Genomic DNA, 23,629 nt, shown 5'->3' on the forward strand with positions numbered 1-23,629 from the left:
TTCTTGTTTTGTTTTGATATGCCCAAATAGGCTGCTCGTATGAGCTAGTTTGATTATTGGCACCTTTGAAGATCTAATGTCCTGTTACCAGGTGGTTAGATCTGTTACTAGGTATGTGAGCTCAGAAGTCCACCCACTCCTCCTGTATGGATTCAGCTCAGGTGCCCAGGTAGATAGCCACCAAGTGTGTGGTGTTGGCTCTCACTTCCAGTCCTAGACAGGCATAGGTGATTGGTATAGGCACAGGCATCTGGCTGCAGCAGGGGAACATACTCTGAGCAAGGCAGGGGGCTGACAGCTGCCCCCGAGTGTCCAGGAGGAGGGTGTGTCCCTGTTCCCTACAGTGTGTAGGTGGGTGGGTTTTGCAGCCAGACTATGAGCATCTAATGCTGTTGGCTGTAAGACCTGGGGGGCACCTCTTATTCATGTGCCCCTATCGCAGGTGGCTAGGTGGCATGGGTGGAGCAACCAGTCCTCAGGCCGCTGATGTGGGTAGGTGAAGACTTCTGCTTAATGGGCAGAGCAGTGTCAAATGTCAAGAACCTGCCACTTCACAGCTGAAACAGTTGAAGTTAGAGTTCCAGTATATACCCTGTTGTACTGTGGTAATGAGGGCCTTTGCTGTTGAAATGGGCTCACACAAGTCTGTGCAGGGGGAAAAGCACTCAAATTCTGTGGATCCCTTATGCCTGTGCCTAGGCAAAGGAGCTGTGCCTACTCTGGGTTCGTGGTTTAGGGGAGCCGGCAGTTTATTTTTTCCCATTTGTTAATTTGCTCACTCTCCAAGGCCGGGAGAATGGCTCCGGGTGTGTGATGGATCCTACTTCCAGCCCAGGGGACTCGGCAATTGCTGAAGCTGGTCCAGGACCCAGTGCAGAGCAAGGAGTGGGGAGGTAAATGGCAGAGAGGTTTTTCCCTAAGGGGGGTGTTTTTGGTCTGTGTGGTAAGCCGTATGCATTACTTATCTTTCGCCAATGAGGGCTGCTTCTCACTGGTTCTGGGTGGCTGTGTAGACTCGCTGGCACTGGGTCTCTCCTGGTGCGGAAGACGTGCCTCCCGAGCTCAGCCGCTTGCCTGCTTCTCCGCTCACCCATGAGCTGCTCAGGCCTGAAGGGCTCAGGCTCTCACTGGATCAGGTATGGCAACTCCTCGCTGCTTGCGAACTGTCTCTCCCTCCCCCTGCCACTCAGTGTGGTTCCTCAACTCTGCCTTTGATGTTCAGGGCTCCCAGATTGCCATACATAATCGAATCACTTGTTTTTTTGGGTCTTTGTTGTAAGAGGGTCCACCGGAAGCGTCTGACTCCTCTGCCATCTTGGCCCCGCCCCTCTGTAACCAAATATTTTGAATGACTAATTAATTTCAATATGTTGTTTCAGAGAAGATTTTATATGCATTTTAAAGACCTGGGAGATAAGTTCTCATTTTGACAAACTGTAAACCTTGAGCAAATTTCAAGGCTGACTTAAGAAAGAGGGGCCTATTGATCGCAGTAGCTCGTAGGTTGTAACTAACATGTTTCAGTAGTTTGATATCTGTCATATATTTTAGAGTTATTAATAGCTTTTAAAAGTTTTTGTAACATGAGGTTATTAGCCTTACAGTGTTTTTTCTCTAGAGAATTCTTAGCCCTTGAAGCTTGTTCTTAACTTCTGAGAAGATCCAAATTGGAACAGATTTTTATCCACTTGCAAATTGTGCTTTTATTTCATGATTATGTTTTCTAGTGACTTATTAAGTCATTTAGATTTATTATTTTTTCAATGTTTTCCTTTACAGCATATGTCTTTGAAATTATTTAGGGCCCTCATCAAGTAAGAAATATTATCACATCTGTATATAGTACTTCTGTTGCCTATTCTATATTAAATGCTTTTTTAAAAATAAGATTCTTGATGGCTCATGAAAGTGCTTTCTGAGATTAATTCTTTTGCCCTCTGTATGTCTTCACAACACTTATTTTCTCTGAGTATGGTTTCTTGATTTCATAAGTGCCTGGCTTAAATAGGGATCTCAATGAAAGCATACTGCTGAGTCTGAGGATCTGCAGGAAATCATAATTCTGAGAGCTAAAAGTAAATCACCTAAGCTATATAGTAATGTCCCGGTCTGAGTCACTCGTTTGTCCAGACTCTTTAACCATTTGTTCTTAATTTGGGGAGAGATCCTGAACTCATGAAAGAATTAAAGGAAGCAATGGACGCTCAGAAAAATACTTATACACACAAGATTATACCTATAATTTTAAAGCATACATGGATTCTCTAAACCTAATTATGAACTGCATAAAAGGGTTCACATAACCCAGTTAAAACCTTTGCCTCAAAGGTCACAGCAACAAAGTACCTGACACTGAGTGGTCGAAAAATTCCCTGCCTACACAAAGGTAAAGAATTGTTTCCCCCTGTGGTTAGTTAATAAACCTAGACTCTCTTTGAAAGTTCTTGCTTAAAAAACTTAATTACTATTTGATATTTTCATGGGCTATATCATTTCACATCCACCCAAAGCTTAAGCCTCCAAAAGATAAATGATGATTAGATACATTGGTAGAAGTAAACGCTTTAGGAATCACTGAAAATTCAAATATAACTCAGAATATTTTCTAAATGAATAGGCCACTCGCTGTACTTTATATTGACCAACGTTATTTTGTCTGTACCTGACAGGATAGCCAGGCCTTGTTTCTGTTCAGAATGGCTTGACAGAGACTAGATGTCTTCTTACAATAGGCTTCTTTTAACAAGTATGTTGTGATTCCCTCACTTGAGAAGCTAGCTTGGTTCGAGATTAGATCTTTTCTAATTGAGATCTCAGCAAGGTTTGTTTTGGTCTACAAGAGTTGTCTGTAATTGGAGCTATTCAATGAGAATATGAAAGTGATAGAAAAATTGAGCACAGAATAAAGCCACACCAGTTGCCGTCAAGTCAATTCCGACTCATGGCGACCCCATGTGTGCAGAGTAAAACTTCTCCATGTGGTTTTCAAGGCTGTGACCTTTTGGAAGCACATTTACCAGGCCTTTCTTACAAGGCATTTCTGGGTGGTTCAAACTGCCAACTTTAGTAGTTGAGTGCTTAATCATTCATGCCACACAAGGACTCCTGAGCACAGAGTAAGAGCCTCCAAATATCTATGGAATCTGAAAGACCTTTTGGAGTATTGGTGAGATACACCATGGTTTATAATTTGAAGGCTCTGCATTTGGAGGTGTTGTTTGAAGCTGTGTTTTTTTGTTTGTTTGTTTGAGTTCGTTATACAGTCTTTGAACATACTGCTATTCTTATTCTCTGCATTTTCCCTGGCTAGAAAATTTTTCCTAGCTAAACTGCAGAGTGTACAGCTTTATGCTTGTGAACTAACTGCACTTCTAGATGTTTGATCATATATGTGATGCAATGATAATAACATTGAACAAAGATTGTGGAAGGCCCCAAAGATCTGGGATGTATGTGTATTCATGTGTGTGTTTGTGTATGTGTGTTGTATTTGTCATCAAAACTATTATTATATCACTTTGGAAAACAAATAGAACTGTAGAACTGCTTGATAAGAAGTGAAATTGTAAAAGCTAGCAAGAGGCTATCTTTCCATGTTTTTATCCTTTTCAACAGTGAAAATATAAAATAGTCAGGTTACAGTAATATTGAATTTCTCATTTGAAAAAATGTGTACGCAGACGTTAGAATGTAGTTGCAACAATTATCTTCACCCAGGTTCTTTACAAATATATTTTAAACATGAGTAATGAACATTTTATACCTAAAAGTAAATACTACTTACACTCTTTGTAGATAAAAAGAAAATCAGGTTGAGTTTAGGACATGTTATTGACTGACTCTTTCATTTTAAAATGGAGATAAATCTTTAATTTACAGTAGATATAAATAATTACATGTATGTATTTTAGGAAAGATGAAGGTAAACTATTTTATTAATATTGGAGCTGTTATAGTCACTGTAATGATTTGGTATTTCTTGTGCGTTCCATACATTTCTCCAGCTCAGTCTTGCTGTCATCAGTATGGCATTTTAGCTAAAACATGGATTGATTTATATGAAAATCAGGTTCAGTATAATGATCTCATGCTGGTGTTAAGATGGGTATAATTATTAGAGAAATTGTTAATGTGCTCATTCAAGCTCAGATGAGTTGACATCATGTGAGTGACATCATCCTAATCTCAATTATGAAAGATTCTTTATATATCAACAAATTTTGCATTGGAAAACATATGAAAAATGAGTATTTTTAACATAACTGATATCACATTCAGTGTAATCCTTTTTTATAATGGAATAGTTTAAAGAGTAGTGGAATAGTTCAAATAGTTCAATTTTCAAATTTAATGACACTGAATATTTTAGATATCAGTTCTAACAGTAGCTGATTTCAATTTTTTCACCAAATATCTTTTTTAATTTCACAGTTTAATTCAGTTCCATAGTCCCCTAGGAAAGATAGCTTTATTCACCTTGCTTTGCTCTTACTTATAAGACATTAATTTTGGTTAAGAATTTTAGAAGACATTTGGCCACTCTGTAGGATATTATGCAGAGAGCTCTTAACCCTTTATTTCCCATTTGCTGTTCTTTATTCACAAAATATCAAGAAATAGAACATGAAAATGGAGAAAATAAGAATTAATATTTACAGCATATTGAATCCTTACTTTACCACATGATCAATCTCTAGCAGTATTAGCTAGTCGCTACATGTTTGTGTTTTTGTGTTGCATTTGATGAGTGATGATTTGATTTTAGAGTTGTAAAAACTTAGCTAGATCGCTGAGTTTTCCAAGATGCTAAATATTTGCCAACCAACTTGTTACTGTTTGCTGTGATTTACATTATTTTAATTAAAATCTTTCTATCAGAATTATAAATTTCCCTATCTTTGTTCTTTTTTAAATCAGGGAGGCCACAAAGGGGATTTCATCTCTATGGCATATAAACTTTTATGAAATCAAAGTAATGGTTTTCGTTAGTTGTTGCCTGGTGGATATTGTCTTAACATCAGTTATTATGTTACTCTTTGTTCATAGAGTTACTCACAGTATCTCAGTGTCTAGGGCAGGTAGACCCCTAAACAAATTTGTCTGATTTGTTTTCTTGAAATTTTTTTTAAGTTTTCTTGTCCCCTCCCTTGTGTTGTCAATGTGCCTGTCTGTACCGGCCCGTTTTCTTTTTTACAGTGGTCATCCTCAATGGTCCTGTGGGGTTGAAAAACCAGAGAAACTGTCTTATGATTTTGACTGTAAATTTTTGAGTGAGGATCTAGTAGGTTTTTCTAGGAGTAAAGTCTAGTCGCTCAGATTTTGTGACATTAGTTTTTGCTAGATAAGATGCCTTTTTTACTTGCTTTCCATTCCTTGACAAGTTTCCCAAATGATTAATATAATTTGCTGTTTACTGAATTGTGCTATTTAAGCTACAGAAAAGCTAATACCTGTGTATCAGTCTCATTTTAGTTAAGTTCTTTCCCATTGCATCAAAGATATTTTGAGTTTGTTGGATGGAAAAATCTATTTTAATGAATACAGAATTATAGTAAATATATCAAAGTATATGTTTGGGTGCATGCTTATTTAATTTTATTTGATTCCTACTTTAAAATCTACCTTAATACCAAAAGTGACTTAGGTGCTACCAGAATTTAAAAATGTAACCATATGAAATAAATTTAAGATACGTAGAAAAAATAGGTGAAGGAAAGTAAGGGTTAACAATTAGGCTGCAGATTTAGTTATAAACATTTTAACACACATGCTTCAATAAAAGTGCCATCAGTTTCAAAGTTTACACATCCATACCATAAAAATAAACCAGAAGTTTAAGTGCACACTAATTCTTTCTGATACTGAAACCAGAGAGAAGTTTCTCCTATGTTGCTTTATAGAGATCAGCAACAGCAGCATGATCCATATAGTAATAAGGAATATCATCAGTATGATCCGTATCGTAAACACCGTGATATAATATTGGAGCATAATACAATAAAAACAATTGTGGGGCCAGAGAGGGGAAAGAGTTGAATGGAAATACAGTGTAATCCAGAGGTACATGGTTGTCAGATATTCTAGGTTAATTCACAGTTAGATTTTAGATAATCTGAGTTTATTTCTGTATATTTCTTCATGAAGACCTCTGTGAATATTATTGATTTAATTAAACATTTGAAAAATACCAAGGGGCAACATATTCTGAAATGTGCTTGGGGGCTAGTTCAATGCAACTAGATAATTACGAGTCATGGATTTAAACAGCCAGGCAAGCTGAGGATAGGATTGTCTAACAAGGGTACCTTCCCATGTAGAAGCCATCCTTCTCTTCTCAGGAGAGCACCTTGTGACAAAGCCAAGAAGCTAATTTGGGGCACTTTAGGTCTAAGCCAGTGAGACTTCCTAATTTTTGAAAGTAACAGTTTTTGTTATAAAATTTTAATCTAAGCTGAAGATATTTTGAAATTCTTATGTGAGAAATATTATTTTAGACCCACTTATCTAAACTTTAAATATTTAGGAACTAAAGAAAACACTTCCTTTCTTGAGTCAGTAGGTTAGTCTTTGACCAACTTTAACTTAATTTGCTTTATGATAAGAAGTGGATATACTGTCTATATGCGTTGTGAGTATTGCTTCTTTTCCCTCATGTCCTTTGTACTTCATCTTACTTATTTACTTCTATTGTACTGAGTTGGAGTACAGTTAAAAAGACATGGCTTATACAGTTTGACCACTTTGGCACTGCGGCAAAGATTTAGACCAGTGACCTTGCAGCATCTTGCAACCTGGTTTCCTGTGACTATATTTTGAAGGTTTATGAATATGAATACTTAGCAGTTTTCTCTAGAGCAATGCTGAGGCATAAAATAAAATGTTCTCCAAATTTCTATGCCTAGTGATTTCACACTACTAGTCAAAGAATTTCCATCTTAAGAAAAAAAGTCCTTTAATATATCTATAAATTATTTTGTTTGCATAGCCAAAATAAAAATAAAAGAAAAGAAACGATATTTAAAGAAACTTAGAGGAAGCTCTGATTTTAAGACATCTGTTTATAGTACCAAAAATGTTTGTTACAGTGTAAATTTATTTTCTTTTTTTAATAATTTAATATATATTTTTAAATGATAAGTAGTATCAATACCTCATAAGTACTTCCATTTTGTTCTGTATGCCCTTAAAATTAATATTTTTCATCATCTGGCTTTTATTTTTGTTATTTATATCACTAAAATGGTGATAATGTGTCAATCTCCATGTTTTTTATTTCCGTGTCTTTAGGATTGAGAGGCAGATAGAGTTTCATTTGACGTTTAAAATTATTATTGCCAGTTTATGCTATTTTGTTAGTGTTGCCTGGGTGTGAGGTCTGGATAAAGACTTTTCAACATTTTCCTTTATCAAAGATATTTACATCTAAAGTGCTTTCTTGTATTGTCTCTGCTGTCAACTTGCCCAGCACTACAGTGTTCTTAAACCTGTGGTTAATATCCAGTCCCCAAACAATGAAAACAAATAAACCCCAATTTTTTCCACAGGGTTTCCTGGCTGGTTATTCCGAGGCTTTGCACGTGACAACCTGTTCTCCCACGTGAATGGAATACTCAGTGTCAATGTGGAAGCCTGGTCAGTTGGAAAGTTGCAGTAAAATATTTACCTCCTGTGTACAGCACTTCCCAAATTCTTATTTATGAAGAGTCACTGTGTTGGGAAAAGAAAAAAAAGTTTCCCTAAGATTGTCGATTTTGTGATTTGTTATCCAGGATACTTTACTGTTCTATATTTAGATTCTGGGGGAGAAATTTCTCAATCATTAGTCCTCAAGCTACATTTACACATGGCATTTACTCGTCTCTAAAGTATTGTGTGTGGAAGGTTTTCTGCTCTTTCATTAATGACCTTGGAGACTTTTCTTCATGTACATTTTTACTGTCATTTAATACAAGTAATAAATCCAGTCTGGTCTAGATTTCCTGAGGACCAGAAACATCCTTATTTTATAATGCTAAGTCGCAAAGTTACATGTGTGTGTCTGTCTGTGTGTGTGTGTAGTTTTTGTTGTTGTTAAAAACTTTCGGGAATTTTAATTTGTTAACCTTCTGTGAGGTCAGTGTAGTGGTAAAGTATAAGGATGTCACTGAGCATAATGGTGTTTTGGGAATGTTTCTGAACTCTGAAGCCTCATGGTCTCAAAAATCTAAATTTATGTAAATTTCAAAATTATAAAAAATTGAAATGATATCTAATATTTACTATCAGATAACTTTTTATTTCTCAATATCTATTAGCCTATTTAAAGTAAATACAAAGTGACCTATTATATACTTAAATTTATAGTTGTTGTCTTCTTATGACATCAATCCTGTGATTATTTAGATCATTTTGTTACAAAAAAAATCCAGAAATCTCAGTAAGTTAGGAATCTTATATTAGAATAAAAACATTAAAATTTATTTCACAACTAAATGTCTGTACCAAATAATGTTTAAGGTATAATGCAAGCTAGTTTCAACAAAACATTTTCAGGGATATCTTAAGTCATGAGAAAAAAATATAAAGGGTTAAAATATCCTGTATATATCTTGGTACAGAGAAATTCAGTCATAAATATTTTGTTTATACACTGCATGCATTTTATTGTCACATAAAAAATATGATCATATAAATAAGAAATGACAAAATACTTATTGTCATATTAAGGATATATTGAGTAACCTGACCAAATTAATTATTTTACAGTCCAGGTATTTTTAATTAGGGGTTAATCTATGTATTTGAATTATAGATAGCCTGATTATAAAAGTAACCATTCTATGAATCCCTGAGGCTCCCACCGGCTTTGTGGGAATTATCAGAAAGATTTATATTATTGTCTCCATATGTGATGGCTCCTTTTTCTCATCCTTTAATAATTAGGATTAAAATAATATTCACTTATCCCAAATACTAGAGCGTCTGTTTTGTACCCAGCCAATAATTTGTTATAAACACTTTCTTAAGCCCATTTCAAAGCATATTTTGTGAACATTACTGATATTATAGATTTTAGTTATGAGAGCTCTTTGACTATAAATCTGATCTCTCACATCATGATTTAATTTTCTTAATTTCAATTAAGAAAGTTAATTATATAATAAACTCTCTTTCTAAAGTCCTTTACAATTCACAAAGATAGCATATCTCACTTAATCCCCATGAAACTTCTGTGAAGAAAGTGGCATTATCCCCATTTTATAGACAAGGGCAAGATTTATAGATATGAAGAGATATTATCAAGATAATGCACCTAAGATGGCAGAGTTAAAATTAGAGTCACAAATCTCCAGCTTTGAATACAATGCTCTTTTTACTACACAATAGCTGCTCTTTACAAGTTTTATAAGAAATTACATGCTTATAAATATAAGAAAAGATATAATAATATTAATAGAGAAAATGTAATGAGGTTCCGTGATTCAAAATTTTAAATAAGCAAGCTGTGGGACAGGAAAAAAGTGTCTTAATTTTTATATGCTATCAGAATTAACAGAAATGCTTATTAGTATTATTACTGGAAATTTATGTCCTAGTATATATTTTTATATTCTAATAACAATCTGCATTTCTGTGGTGCCTTATAGTTTATAACGCAGTTTCACATATGTTATCTCATCCTATCCTTGAAAGAACAGTGAATGCTATAATCCATTACTATCGAGTAGATTCCAACTCATAGAGACCCTAAAGAGCAGAGTAGAACTGCTGCATAGGGTTTCCAAGGCTGTAAATCTTTATGGAAGCAGACAGCTACATCTTTCTCCCACAGAGCCACTGGTGGGTTCGAACTACCAACCTTCCAGGTAGCAGCCAAGCACTTAACCACAGCTCCACCAGGATTCCTTTAATGGATGCTATAAAAACCGCTGCTGTCAAGCTGATTCCGACTCATAGCGAACCTATAGGACAAAGTAGAACTGCCCCATAGGATTTCCAAGGCTGTAAATCTTTACAGAAGCATACTGGCGCATCTTTTTCCCACAGAGCGAATGGTGGGTTTGAATTGCTGATCTTTGGGTTAGTAGCTGAGTACTTTAAACCACTGTGCTACAAGTGCTCCAGATGGATGCTATAGGAGGTATTATCTCCAGAGTTAAGAGATTATCCAAATGAGTTCAGACTTCAGCCAGAAATTTTGGTTCTGAGTTCCATATAATTGCTTTGCAGAGTTGTGTGGTGGTAGTGTTGACATCCCCCAGATTAGCTCTCAAATTAACCAAACAATACATGTAACCAGAAAAGTACCACCTCTGCCAGATAAGTTCATTAAATTCTCCTTTCCTGGACTAGCTAGTGAACCTTTTTTTCTCTAGCTACTGAGCTACCTTTCCTGTCCCCTAAAATTATAAAATGTAGAGATGACATCACAGGCCCTCAAGCAAATGTTAAATAAGTGTCTAGGGGTAGTACAACTCTAGAGGTTCCATTAAATATAAATAATTTCTAAATACAAACGTCTTTGACACCTCAATAACTTAATAAAGAATAATTGACGCGTTTACTTGACTCAACAAATTTATATACCAAAGAGAGAGAGTGTTGTTGGTTCTGCAATAGAAGCAGAGTGTATTGTGAATAAAGGGAACTTCAAAGGTATATTTTTAGCATGAATTTATAGAACAGCCGCTCTTAATGAATCCCTAGTGGCTGGAGATAATGCACTTCTTCCAAAGAGTAACTTTTTTTCAGTTTTTTCTGTCCTGGGTCAAAACCAGAAACTGGATTTTAAGTTGCTTAGAAATTGTTAAAGAAGTTGTTTGCTGAAGACCATAGATTTGGAGAGCCCTTCAGCCCTGTCTCAGGCCTTGCACTCAAGGAACATAAGTCTCTGTTACCCAGTTGTGCAGTTTGCCTTCAAATATGTTTTGTTTGGGGTGAATGTTGGCATGGATTTTGAATGAAATCATCAGAAAGTATTTAAGGAACAATATTTTTTCTGTACTAGGAACTTAGAATAAGTCAGTTGTCAACCACAATTACTGATCTTGCATCAGTATACACAGTATTTCTTTATAAAATGTGTTTTAGTATTTGCAGATTATATAATTAAAATTAACAAGTATATCTTCCTATTATTTTTTAATGCCTAGATACTGTTGCTGTTGTTGAGTGCCATCAATTCGATTCCTACTCATAGTGACCCCATGTGACAGAGTAGAACTTCCCTATTAAAAAAAAAGCAAAACACCAAACTCGTTGCCGTGGAGTTGATTCTGACTCACAGCCACCCTATAGCAACCCTATAGGGGATATTAAATGCTATCAAATATTATTTGTTTCTTGTCCTTGACTGCTAGATTAACTTGGGTTAAATTAGACTTTCTAGGACTTGGTTATACAGTAAATTATTGCTAGTTAATTCTGAAGTTAGCTCTGCTATTTTATGTTATATGTATGTAGCTCCACTATTATATATATTGTGTGCGTGTGTGTATGTATTTGGAGTGGGCAGACTTGCCCTTTGCTGGCATAGAAGTATTTTAAGTGGACTCCTAAAATCTTAGGAAACTTACTCAAAGTGATATTTTATTATATGAATCCAGAGTTAAGATTTATCTTAATTCTTAGACTTAAGTTCTAATACCAGTCTATGAAAAGACTATTTCCCAGATAAACATCCATGGAAACTATTAAAATGTAGAACTTTATTATCAGGTTATAATGAAAGCAATATTTATTAACTCATGTGTTGGCTGTAGTACTCAGTGTTAAAAATACCCTACCTTGTCTGAACTTAAAAACTCATTCTTAAGACTGAGTTGCTTTTTGTGTATGTACTGCATACAAACATTCAGTTATCATATTTTTACTCAGAATTTAATTTGTCTATGTCTTGTGCTATAATTAAGTAGCTTAGAATTTACCTAATTTTATTTAATCTCACTACGCATCATGCTGTAGGGGATATATATATGTACATATATATATATACACATAATTTAAAGGTACAGGAAATCTGTAAGGGCAGATGATCCATCTGATTTTTGGTCTATGAATTTTACAATTTTTTTAAAATGTCAATAGTATTTTTTTCAAAAAGCACAATTTATTTTTTGAGATGAAAAGTAGGACATTTATAGATATGTATTAGGAATTGTGAGTCAGTCATGGAATTGGTTTGAGTCCCATCTTTTATCGTCATTCATTATAATGATCATAAAAAGATGCTGCATACTTCTGCTGCAGATAGGGGAGAACTTCAGATTTTCTACTACTTAAAGGCTTTAGTGTAGACAACCTTTCCTTTACTACCTGCTCATTAGATACACATTCTACTTGGTCAAGTGTAACTTGTGTAACAGATATTTAATAGATATTTCATATATGAAATTGGAGTTATAGTTTTCTCCTTTACAACTTTAAAATACTTTATATACACTCAATCATGCATCTATATTACTGAGAATATATTTTTATTCAGTTGGTATTGATGGGTCTTATTGGAATTCTTTGTATTTTTACATTTGACATCATAAGACACAAACTTTAAAATCATAGAGGTACATTTTTATGCTTTATTCATACTGTAGTCATATTGACATTGGTTTAGGAATAGCTAGTTCTCTTTAAGGAAGGCTCACATTCATTTAGCTGACTTTTATTTGTGCATTGAAAATTGTGTGCTTATTGATTAAGTTTAATCAACCTTCTTTTTTACAAGTTATCAGAAGAAAAGTGTTAAAAGTCTTTGCAAAAATAATGCTCAAAATTTTAACACTTCGTTGAACTTGGCTAGTTATGAACTTCAACAATTTTAATAAACTCAAACATCTGATATATTTTCTGAGTCTGAATTAATGATAATAGTGAATTAGTTCCTTTATAGTGATATTAAATATAAAACCAAAATGTTTTTGTATCAATTCTACAAGCAAATACCATAAATTTATCATTTTGTTGCTTTGACACCTGGAGGTCAATATTTTTAATTACCTATTAGAAAAATAATCAAGGAAAATATTTCATATTAATGAAAAAATAGATTCTGAATATTTTAGAAGCAAGTTTTGTTGAATGTTGCTTATTCAGTTAATAATGGGGTAATATGAGTTACAAGAAAAATTAGGGTACTTAAGTCAATAAAATCTTTAAAATTTAGCAATTACATGGAAATAAGAAACAAATATAGCTTAAAACTATGTACTTAGACTTTAAACTTTTTTCTGTAAGTATTTAAGCAAAAATGTTATGTTTAATAGATGATAATGAAATTAGCAATAAGAAAACTACTAGCAATACGAAAAATAGAAATTGTTCAGAAGGTGAAAGAGGTTGTAACTGTATACTAAAATACATACAAATATCATTATATGCTAAAACATTGAATATGTGTTTTTATATTCACAGTTTTAGCAATGTTTAGTAGGCATCTAATATACTAAGGTCCCTAGGTGGTACAAATGGTTTGCTGAACTACTAACCTAAAGGGTGATGGTTTGAATCCACCCAGCAGCGTCATGGAAGAAAGGTCCTGATTAATCTGCCTTGTTAAAGACTACAGCCAAGAAAACCCTGTGGAGCAGTTCTGCTTTCCAACACATGCGATCATTATGAGTCAGAATCGACTCAATGACATTTTTTTTGTTTGTTTTAAGTATTTTTTTAATCTAAAATACTATATATGGCCGAAATTGGGAAAACATTTTTTCAGCTGCAAAATTTGTAGCATCCAGATTACCACTCTCAGGATATTGTAAGAATAGTGCTAGCTGCACATTGGAATCAGCTGACGAACTTGGGGAAGAAAACTTGGAAGGGCACCTGGCATATATATATGCCCCAACCAATTAAATTAGACTCCCCAGTCAAGATCATTATACTACAAAGCTTATAGATGACATAATTCCACTGCTTAAAAGCACTGTTTTCATAATAAAGAATAAACTGAGTGTCATCACTGAAATTTACTATGTACATCAGCTTATGGTTATCTTTGCATATGAGGAGCACTTTTTGCACAGTGAACAATCACCAGATATGTATACCTTGATCTATTTAGGATAAAATAAGTGAAATATATACTTGAACGACCATATGAGAAACTGAGGCATGAGCCAGAGAGGGATTCCAAGGAGTACAGTTTTTAAGACATAAGTCATGCTATTAGGGGATTTCAAAGCACTTTTCTTGAAGTCTTTGAAACAGGGTAAATTGTTGTCATTTTTTTTAACCTCAAAGACCTCTCAAAGCAATTTCAACCTTATGACTAATTTTCTTTTGCAGGAAAACATAATACCTGCCTCCCAGCCACCAGGTGGTTGTATTAATTGTCACAGTATTTGAAAACAAATTAGTATTTAAGACATCATTGGGCCTTATTACTAGGTATATGAAACTTTAAGGAGAAAGCTTTATAATTTACAGTAATGATCTTTTGAATAATAAGAAACATTTGTGTTTGCTACTTAGTAGTAAGTTCAATTTTATTACCGTTAAGTTTTTCTTTCAAGAGGAATGTTGTCATAATACTAAAGACAGAGAGGTTTTAAAGATAAACCTGTGAAGTTATTACAAATAATAAATGTAATGGGGAAACAACTGCCTTTCACAACTTTCTTACATCCCATTAGCTGATGTAGTCCAGTAGAAGATTAGAAATCTATAGTCTTTGGCACCAAAGCTGTGTATACATTCTAAAGTATAATTTTGAGAGACATATGGACTCTGTGTGGACTAAATTTTAACAATATAGTTTTTGCTAATGCAATTTCTAATATTCATTCCTTCATCATATATGCTACCATTTTTGACATAACAGATTTGAAGAACATTTTAGTATTTATTGTAGTATATTTAAAATTCTCAACTTTTTAAAGATAGTTATGTAAAAGAAAAAAGGAAGCAGCTACTAAGTAATTGAAGTGTGTGGATTTTTGATACCTGTAGATTTTAAATGTTTTATTTGATGTTGCATTTCTTTTATAGTGCCTATCTGTGCCATGTCTGGTATCTACATAAAATTCTTTACCTATGACCTTCACAGATATAGGCCAAGCATATTTTCCACACAGCTAGATATCTCGCTGTTAGCTAGCATGATTTACTCACGCTCTTTTTTTTTTTTTCTGTCTTTCAAGATCCCTGGAGAGAAAATTTTCATTAATTTAATCTGGTATTTAAGATGTGAAAGGTCATTTATCCCCTACCTTCCGGAGTATTCTGTTCTCACATGCCTACTATTTCTCTGGCCTTTCTATAGGGTCGCTATGAGACGGAATTGACTCGATGGCAATGGGGTTTTTTTTTCTTCCTATGCAAATACTGAAAGCGCTGCTGGTTTCTATTAAAATTTCCCTTTTTTCCTCACATGCTTCCTTTGGCATTATATTTTTAAGTCAAAAATAAAAATTAAAGATTGTTAAATTCATGTTTACAAATTAGAATTATTAGTTGCTTTCATGGTTTTAGTTAAATCAAATACTCTGTTAATTGTATACACTCTCGCGCCAAAAGTTATTCTGGATAATTTACACATCATCGTGCTCTAAAGAAATGTATGTTATGTTTTTCAGATGAGAAAGATGATCGAGACCAGAAAATAATTTTGAAACATATGATATAGTTCAGAAAAGTAGAAAGGGAGATACTAAATTTTAGTACTTAGATCAATAAATAAAATTTTATCCAGCTTCACTATGTGGCAGGCTGTGTCTTAGTATGAATAGCTCTCAAGAGTGGAGGGGGAGATTAGGCTTGTTCGTTCCTGTACTTTTTATGTATAAATGTTTCTAGGCTGATTTATGCTAGAGAAAGCTAGCCCTCCCATTGTATAAAGTGTATTTGTATCATACGTTCATTCTAGTGATTCATATCATAGCCTTTGCTATGCAGGTGTGCATCATTCTGGGATGTACACACTCAAGATTATGATATTCATAACCCTTTACTTTATAGATTGAAGAAGTCATACATAAAGTGGTGCACTTTAAACACCATTATACTTTTCTTTTTTTTTTTTTCTATTGTGCAGGTGACTTGGATTATTACTGGTTGGATCCTGCCACGTGGCACAGCCGGGAAACATCACCTATTAGTTCGGTAAGCTTTCTGGGAGTGAGTGTTTGGGATTCAGGGGTAATGTGTGCGGTTCTTTGTCCTTAGTCTGATATGTCATAAGTAGTCATTTAACTCTACTCCATTATATATTTTATTTATACATTATACATTTTATACAATTAGAGAAATTATTGATTTCATTTCTAGTACAGTTTTGAAGAAAATACGGCTACATAGTTATAACAAATAATTATAACAAATTTTAGATTAAATAAAATGTAATTATTAAATCAAGAGTGTATGTAAAGGAGACATTATTTGTTTAATGATTAAGAACAACTCAAAATACAGAATCAGATTTCTTTATATAACCAGATATATTTATATTTCAATTAATTTTATTTCAGAACCATTTTTTAGTGATGTACCTCATTGCTAGCTACTTTTAGTATCGCTTAGGATAATTAGTGTCCCGAGCAAATAAAATATGGCTCCAAATGAATTGTTATAAGCCAAGGATAAAACCCACCAGAAGGAAGAATTCTCTCTTGAGTGTCTTTTATCTGAGGAAATTGCACCATAATACAATTGTGTGTCTATAGGAAAGAAAGCATATTGTGTACTTTTAAGAAAACTTTGCTCATTTTTAATAGCATCCTGTAACGTGGCAACCATCTAAAGAGGGAGACCGATTAATTGGACGTGTTATTCTTAACAAGAGAACAACCATGCCCAAAGAATCAGGTGCATTACTGGGTCTGAAAGTAAGTATGCTGGTTTAAAATGTTTTCTGAAGGGTGAATTATAGTGCAGACTGCATTCAACAAAGTTTTTGACAATGATTTTTAGATTTCCTTCTTCCCTCCCGAAAACAGTCTCCGTAGTGAATATATCTTTGTTAATGTATTGATGCTTTATGGATTTAGTATTTGTATGCACTAATTTATACAAATCATTCTATTGATATAGCATACAAATATGTTCGGAAGTACAATAAGCTATAGGAAAACTAAAATATTTTTTTCTGAATGTGAAGTTCAAGGATGATGTTTACAACTGACAGAATTTGAATGGAAGGCCGTAAAGTTAGATATTGTGAATCTCATCATTTTATTATATCCTGGCAACAACATAAAACATCAATAAAGAGATTGTTTTCTAGTTTCAGTAACATTTATGGTAACACCAGAAGAGTAAATTGTATTTTTAAAATATTAATCAGAAATATTAGTTTACTTGTAACAAATGCAAAGAGAAACTAGTAAATTTTAAAAGATTATGCTTTATTGTAGAAAATTATGTATGTATATATACATATAATCCCATTGCCATAGAGTTGATTCCAACTCATAGTGACCCTGTGGGACAGAGTACAACTGCCCCATAAGCTTTCCAAGGCTGTGATCTTTACAGAAGCAGAATTCCATATCTTTTTGCCACGGAACTGCTGGTGGATTCAAACCACCGACCTTTCGGTTAGCAGCCAAGCATTTAACCACTGTGCCACCAAGGATCCTTATATGTACATATCTGTTATTTTGTATTATGTGTATTTATGTGTATGTATGTATTGTTTATTTGCTTTCAGAAACTTAAAGAAACATTCAAAGATGCTGCTTTAAAATTATTTGCCAAAAGATTGTGTTACAGTTTTGAGAGAGTTAGACCTTTTCAAAACCATTGACCATCAATCCAACCAAAAAAAATCTCAGTTAATATACTTAGTGTCATCTTATTGATTATTACCATTAATTCTTCGTCCTATAGAATAATTCTGATCACCTCCACTAATGGGCATGTCCGTAAGATTTGTGAACCAACTTCAATCTTTGATAATATTCCCCTCACTTTTAATTATGTATATTTGAGCCCCTGCATTGGGATAAATTAAACTTAGGACCTTTTCAGATGTATTTAGTTTTAGGTGTGGTGGGAAATCCAGGAGAAAGTGTTTTCAGTAATATAACTCAGACTTTGAGAGTCAGATAGGAAAAGATACATATTTCATATTAGGAGATCATTCACTTGCTCAGTAGCACAGAGAAATTCACCTCTGCTCTTGCTCTTTACACCACGATAAATTGCTTCCCTAAAGTGTCCTGTTCTTGTCTTGAATTCCTGGTATCTCTGGTCTTAGACCTACATTTTACTTCTTAGACCTACATCTTGCTACAGATATACAACAAAGATAAAGATTGGTATGCCAATGGGGCATAACCTGCATATAGATATAATTCAAAATGGTAGGCATGAATTTAGAGGATAACACTGAACCCTAATGTAGAAAGTATAAAACACTTTCTGTTTGATAGTAATTATCAAAGAGCTCATACCTGTCTTCTAAGTGTATCCATTATTCATGGTGTCCTTATATTGTTAGACTAGTATAAGAAATTAGTACATAAACTTCCTCAGGACACAGAGTCATCTCAAACTTAATGAGATGTTGCTTTCTTCTCAAAACTGCACTGCCAGCTCCTTAAATCAAAAATGTATTTTACTCGACTAATATCTCTACACTGAATTCTAAATGCATCATAAAAGAGTATAGGATTAATTTCTCAAACTAATAAATTTCTGTTTCAATATGAGCCTTGGGAACTTACAAATTTATAATTATCTAGGTTGTTGGAGGAAAAATGACTGACTTAGGACGCCTTGGTGCCTTCATCACCAAAGTAAAGAAGGGTAGCCTAGCAGATGTAGTTGGACACCTAAGAGCAGGTAAATATACATGAATTGGTGGTTTTCAATTTTGGGTAAGTTGTATATGAGTAAATTAAATAGATAACTTATTTTAATGCATGGATTAAAAAAAATTTTCCTATATGGATACTTGTCTATTACAATAATATGTCAGCACCAAGGATCAGTAGCTATTTGGGGAGAGTAAGAATGGAATTTTTTTATTTATGTAAAAATAAATAGATATGGAGTGCTGAAGGATTACTAATTTTTCATGGATGACTTCATAGAATTGTTACAAAACTTTTTCAAAATCTTAAACATTTAAGCTTTGTGAAAAAAGAACTCAATATCAGTATTTAATTCTTAAGTTTATATTTTCAGCTACGATAGTTAATAAAGTTTTTCATAAACCTACCCATTGCTGTCAAGTCATTTTCGACTCATAGTGACCCTATAGCACAGAGTAAAACTGCCCCACTGAGTTTCTAAGCTGTAAATCTTTATAGAAGCAGACTGCCACGTCTTTCTCCCGCAGAGTTGCTGGTGGGTTTGAACTGCCAACCTTTCCGTTAGCAGCTGAGCACTTTAACCACTGTGCCACCAGGGCTCCTTAAGTTTCTCATAGCGGCCTCAAAACTCTTACTCGGGAGAAGTGTTTTTTATAAAGCATAATCATACATTCTTACACAGATTATGTAATAACATTTTAATTTACATGTAACGTATGTTGTGCTTATTCAGATGTGTCTTGGTATTTAGAAATTTTCATATGGTGCTTTTGTAATCTTAACATAACACAGTAAAATCACTGAATATATTCAAATGTACCATATATTCGGCAGCAACTTACTTTTAAATCTATTTTTGATAAATTGTTTAGTTTTCCTTACAATTAAAATCATATTAACATATTGATTTTACATGATGATTATGACTTCAGAGTTTAGCAGAATTCTTTTGATTAGAATGTCTGCTTATATATTTGCCAGACAATTATAGAGAAAACAGAGTTGGTTGAGCTTTAAAATTGAGGATTAATAACTCATAGCAAATGGAAAGAGAACATTGCAGGTTATATTTTTAACTTTTATACTTTAAGGTTGTAATTCTTAAGATCTTTATTTAGGAATATATTCTTGGACCCTTAAAGACATTTTCTATGTGATTGATTACCATTATAACAGTTCAAAATAATTTTATGTTTTTCTTTGATAGAGACTTGTTATGCAGGTTTTGTATAGGAAGAAAACCCAAATCAGAGATAATTCTACTTATACTATATAGTTTTGAAGTTGTATAGAGTTACACTGTATCATATCAGGGACAAATTATGATTCAACAGGAAAATAAATGCATACTCAATCAAGGGTGACTCTGTCAATGAACTGAGTCTTTGCTTATTTAATGACTCAACTGTTAGCTTCAGAAAGTATAACTTCTGTTGACTACTCTAATTTAAGATAACTTGAACTATAAAGATCTGAATTTGTACATCAGATTATAAACACAATAGCTTTTGATTTTTGTCTTTGTGTATTAGTAGAAGATTACATAAGAAGTCAATGAAGGATTTATCTAAATAAAATATCCCTTAATGATTAGTTTCATTTGTGTAACACCCTTATGAGCCTGGAGCCTGAGAAACTTAAATCTAAAATATTAAAACACAATATGTAAATAGCTACAAAATAGACAAGTTACTTTACACTTTAAGCGATCGATGTATTTGAGAAAAAGAAATTAGCTCACATATTCTATTTGTTTTACAGTATAATTTAGGAACTGTTTTTCCTTCTATTTTGACATATACAACATTGGCTTATAAAACTACAGCTATGTTTTTATCAGTATGACCTTTATGCAGCATTTGCGATCTCATTTTAATTTTGCCTTAGCTTTCTTCAGTCCTAACCCCCTCAAGTCCATGCAATTCTCAGCTACTCTTTTTAACTAAGACACAATAATGACACTGACACTCTCTTCATTAAGATCCTTCAGTGTCTCCCTCTTGTCATCTGTTTATTGAAGTTGCACATTTGTAGCTTTATCTTTTCCTGACTGTCCAGCCACTTCCACTATCTTTCACTTGTTAAAATGCTTTCCATCCTTCAAAACTCGTCTAATGTTGCCTTAATTAAAAATGTTTCCTAATATTCCACCTGGAACAGTAATTAGTACTTCCCTGGTACTACCTGGCTCTTCCTTTGTTCTTGAAGTCCTGTAGTTATAGCGATAAATTCTGGCTTAGGAGTTATTGATCTGTAAATAAATAAATGTATTAAGTTGATTTGATATTGAAAGTTTTGCCTCCAGGTTAATGTCTTTAAGAAAGAAGTGCTTTTGCAAAATGTTGTTTGCAAGTCATCACTGGATGGTAAAATCAGTTTAATGCTTTGCATCCAGCATTTAAAAAAAATGAAATAGAACATAACAGAATAGGAAATATCAGTGTATATAGTAGAGTAGAAATTCCCAGGGTACGTATTGTTTTGTAATATATTTTCCAGTTTATAGATAGATATACATACACATACATCTGTGCATATTCATATTATATGTGTACTGAGTCACGATGTAAACTTTATTTTTTCGGTCAAAAAAATTTAAAATATTCCTAATATATTGTATATTTGTAATTTTTTTATTTCTTTTTTTTTAAAGGGTAATATACTCATTGCCTATTTGAAAAAACTTTGCTAGGTAACTGCTTAGGTCAAAGTATTAAAAATGATTTAACTATTGGTAATTATCAGACTCTTATGAAACCAAAGCAGCATCATGTGCTTTTAAAATATTTACTTTTTAATTTTTAAAAAAATTTTTAAGCAAGTACCTGGAGTGGAGGGAGAGTTAATTTAAAATAGTCCTAGTAAAACAAATTTTTCCACTTTTTTTTTAAAGACTTAGCTAAAAACTAAAAGTTTTGTGTTTACATCTAGCTATAAAATATGTAAGGATGATATTGATCCATTTAGCTCAATACATTTCCTTCGCTACTGAAATGTTCTAGGCACTGTGAATAACAAAATAAGCAGGAGTATCAAAAAATTAAGACACTGAAGGTGCCACTGAAGCTGGGATATTTCAGCCAAGCCTAGCATTGTGAATTGAACATTCCCAGGCCAAGAACACTTTAGGACCTAACATTAGTCTAAATATTTATGAAAATAAAATTTTTTCCAAATGGTTTATGGTGAAAACTCTAGTTAAAGTAACAACATATTATTAGCTCAAATTTTTTCATGCTATATCATATTACTCTCCTTGATCAATCTTAGAATATTTAACAAATTAATAAGTTCTATATTAATTTTTATTATTGTTCAGATACATTCTATTTGTACTTTAATGCTCACAAATATATATTATGTATAGAATGTGTGCGTTTTGAACATCTGGAAGTGGGTTAACTGTCATGCAACAGTTTTACATCTGCTTGCTTTGTAATCTTGCCATTAGCTACCTGCGTTACCCTATGGGTGTGAATTCAAATCCTTTCATGCATTTTTATTCTGTTGTGCGTCTGGTAAAGACAATGAAGCGTGACTTATAATTGGAAAATTCATGCTAACAAATGTTAATTTCTGTCTCTGCCAAAAATAAAACAGGATTTATTCAGAGTTTAATAAGAATCTTTAACTTACTGAGCTGCCTACATTTATTATATGGTGGACATGCTGCTAATTATTATTTTTTAATATTTCCAGATAGGCTGTGCTAATCCATCCCATAGCATGAGATTCTTTTATATTTTTTCTAGTATATCTCAAAAGATAAAGATAGTTTTCTATTGTATTGTTTTCAGTGTCCAGTAATATTCTGGGGGAAAAAAGAAAAGAAAGTAGAAAGAAAAGAAAAAAAGTGTTTAGAAGAACCATTTAGCTGACATTATATGGCAATCAATTTGCTTTCAAGACCAGAGCCTAGACAATTAAACTATTTGTATATGTCTTGCATTTCTTTGTTAAAAAAGAGAAAAAGATAAGAAAAAATAAACAGAATATGTAAGGTAAAAAAATACCCTTTTTTTTAAATTCAAGGGGATGAAGTTCTAGAATGGAATGGTAAACCCCTGCCTGGAGCTACAAATGAAGAAGTTTACAACATTATTTTAGAATCAAAATCAGAACCTCAAGTTGAAATTATTGTTTCAAGGCCTATTGGGTAAGGCTAAAAAAACTTACTTCTTAAGTTTAGTAAATTACATGTATTAGTAGGGTTTAAAAAAGAAATTTATACATTCATACAGTACATGTTAACATGGCTAGTTTTTTCTTCAGTTATGGGCATACATTTTAGTTTATTAAATTCCTTAATTTTTTACATTTGAATACTGAATTTTCTTCACTACATTTTAGAAGCTCCACAAGTTGACAATTGTAATATCAAAAGTATTAATATGTATTTTTCACAAGTAAAATATAATGTCAAAGTATTTTCTTTTAATGCAGAACTATTTGTTTAGTAATTCTAATTTAATGAGTAGTATTTCCTTTAAAGGAGTTACTAACAAACTCATCTTCTTTTCATATTTAAATTGGTAACGATTTCATATGTCTACATAAACTTTGTATTACTCTACTAAGAATAGAAATTTTTTTTATATATCTTTACCCATGGGTAGTTCCAACTTTTATTTAAAAATCAAACAAGAAGTGTGAAATATTTTAGCATTTTAATTGGTCCTAATAATTGAGCATGATATTTTAAAAACCTAAGTTTAAAGCATAATTTAATAATCTATAGCCAATGGGATATTTTCCGTATCTGTGTATAGAATTCCCTATATTGTTAGATTTTTCTGACAAACCCACATAGTCCAAAATAAATACTCATTTTGCCAGTCTATAATTTTTGGAAGGTATTTTGAACCATCTTATTACAGTTGAGTTAATGTTTGAAT

At 33.0% G+C, this 23,629-nt stretch overlaps 1 protein-coding gene across 50 annotated transcripts in view; it reads left to right on the forward strand.

Annotated features, from left to right (window-relative positions):
* The window catches only part of RIMS1 (regulating synaptic membrane exocytosis 1), a 504,415-nt gene that overhangs the window by 307,823 nt on the left and 172,963 nt on the right, over positions 1-23,629 (forward strand). For 41 of the 50 annotated variants that reach the window (XM_004381365.1, XM_004381366.1, XM_004381368.1 and 38 more), the window contains 4 exons: positions 16,013-16,080; positions 16,692-16,802; positions 18,663-18,762; positions 22,767-22,890. In XM_004381365.1, coding sequence (XP_004381422.1) covers positions 16,013-16,080; positions 16,692-16,802; positions 18,663-18,762; positions 22,767-22,890 — 403 coding nt within the window. Of the gene's footprint in view, positions 1-7,601; positions 7,633-16,012; positions 16,081-16,691; positions 16,803-18,662; positions 18,763-22,766; positions 22,891-23,629 lie in introns of those variants that run through there. The other 9 variants (XM_023735922.1, XM_023735892.1, XM_023735907.1 and 6 more) reach the window with 1 other exon arrangement.

This window comes from Trichechus manatus, unplaced genomic scaffold, assembly GCF_000243295.1.
Source record: "Trichechus manatus latirostris isolate Lorelei unplaced genomic scaffold, TriManLat1.0 scaffold00083, whole genome shotgun sequence".
In the NCBI taxonomy this organism is placed as follows: Eukaryota; Metazoa; Chordata; class Mammalia; order Sirenia; family Trichechidae; genus Trichechus; species Trichechus manatus.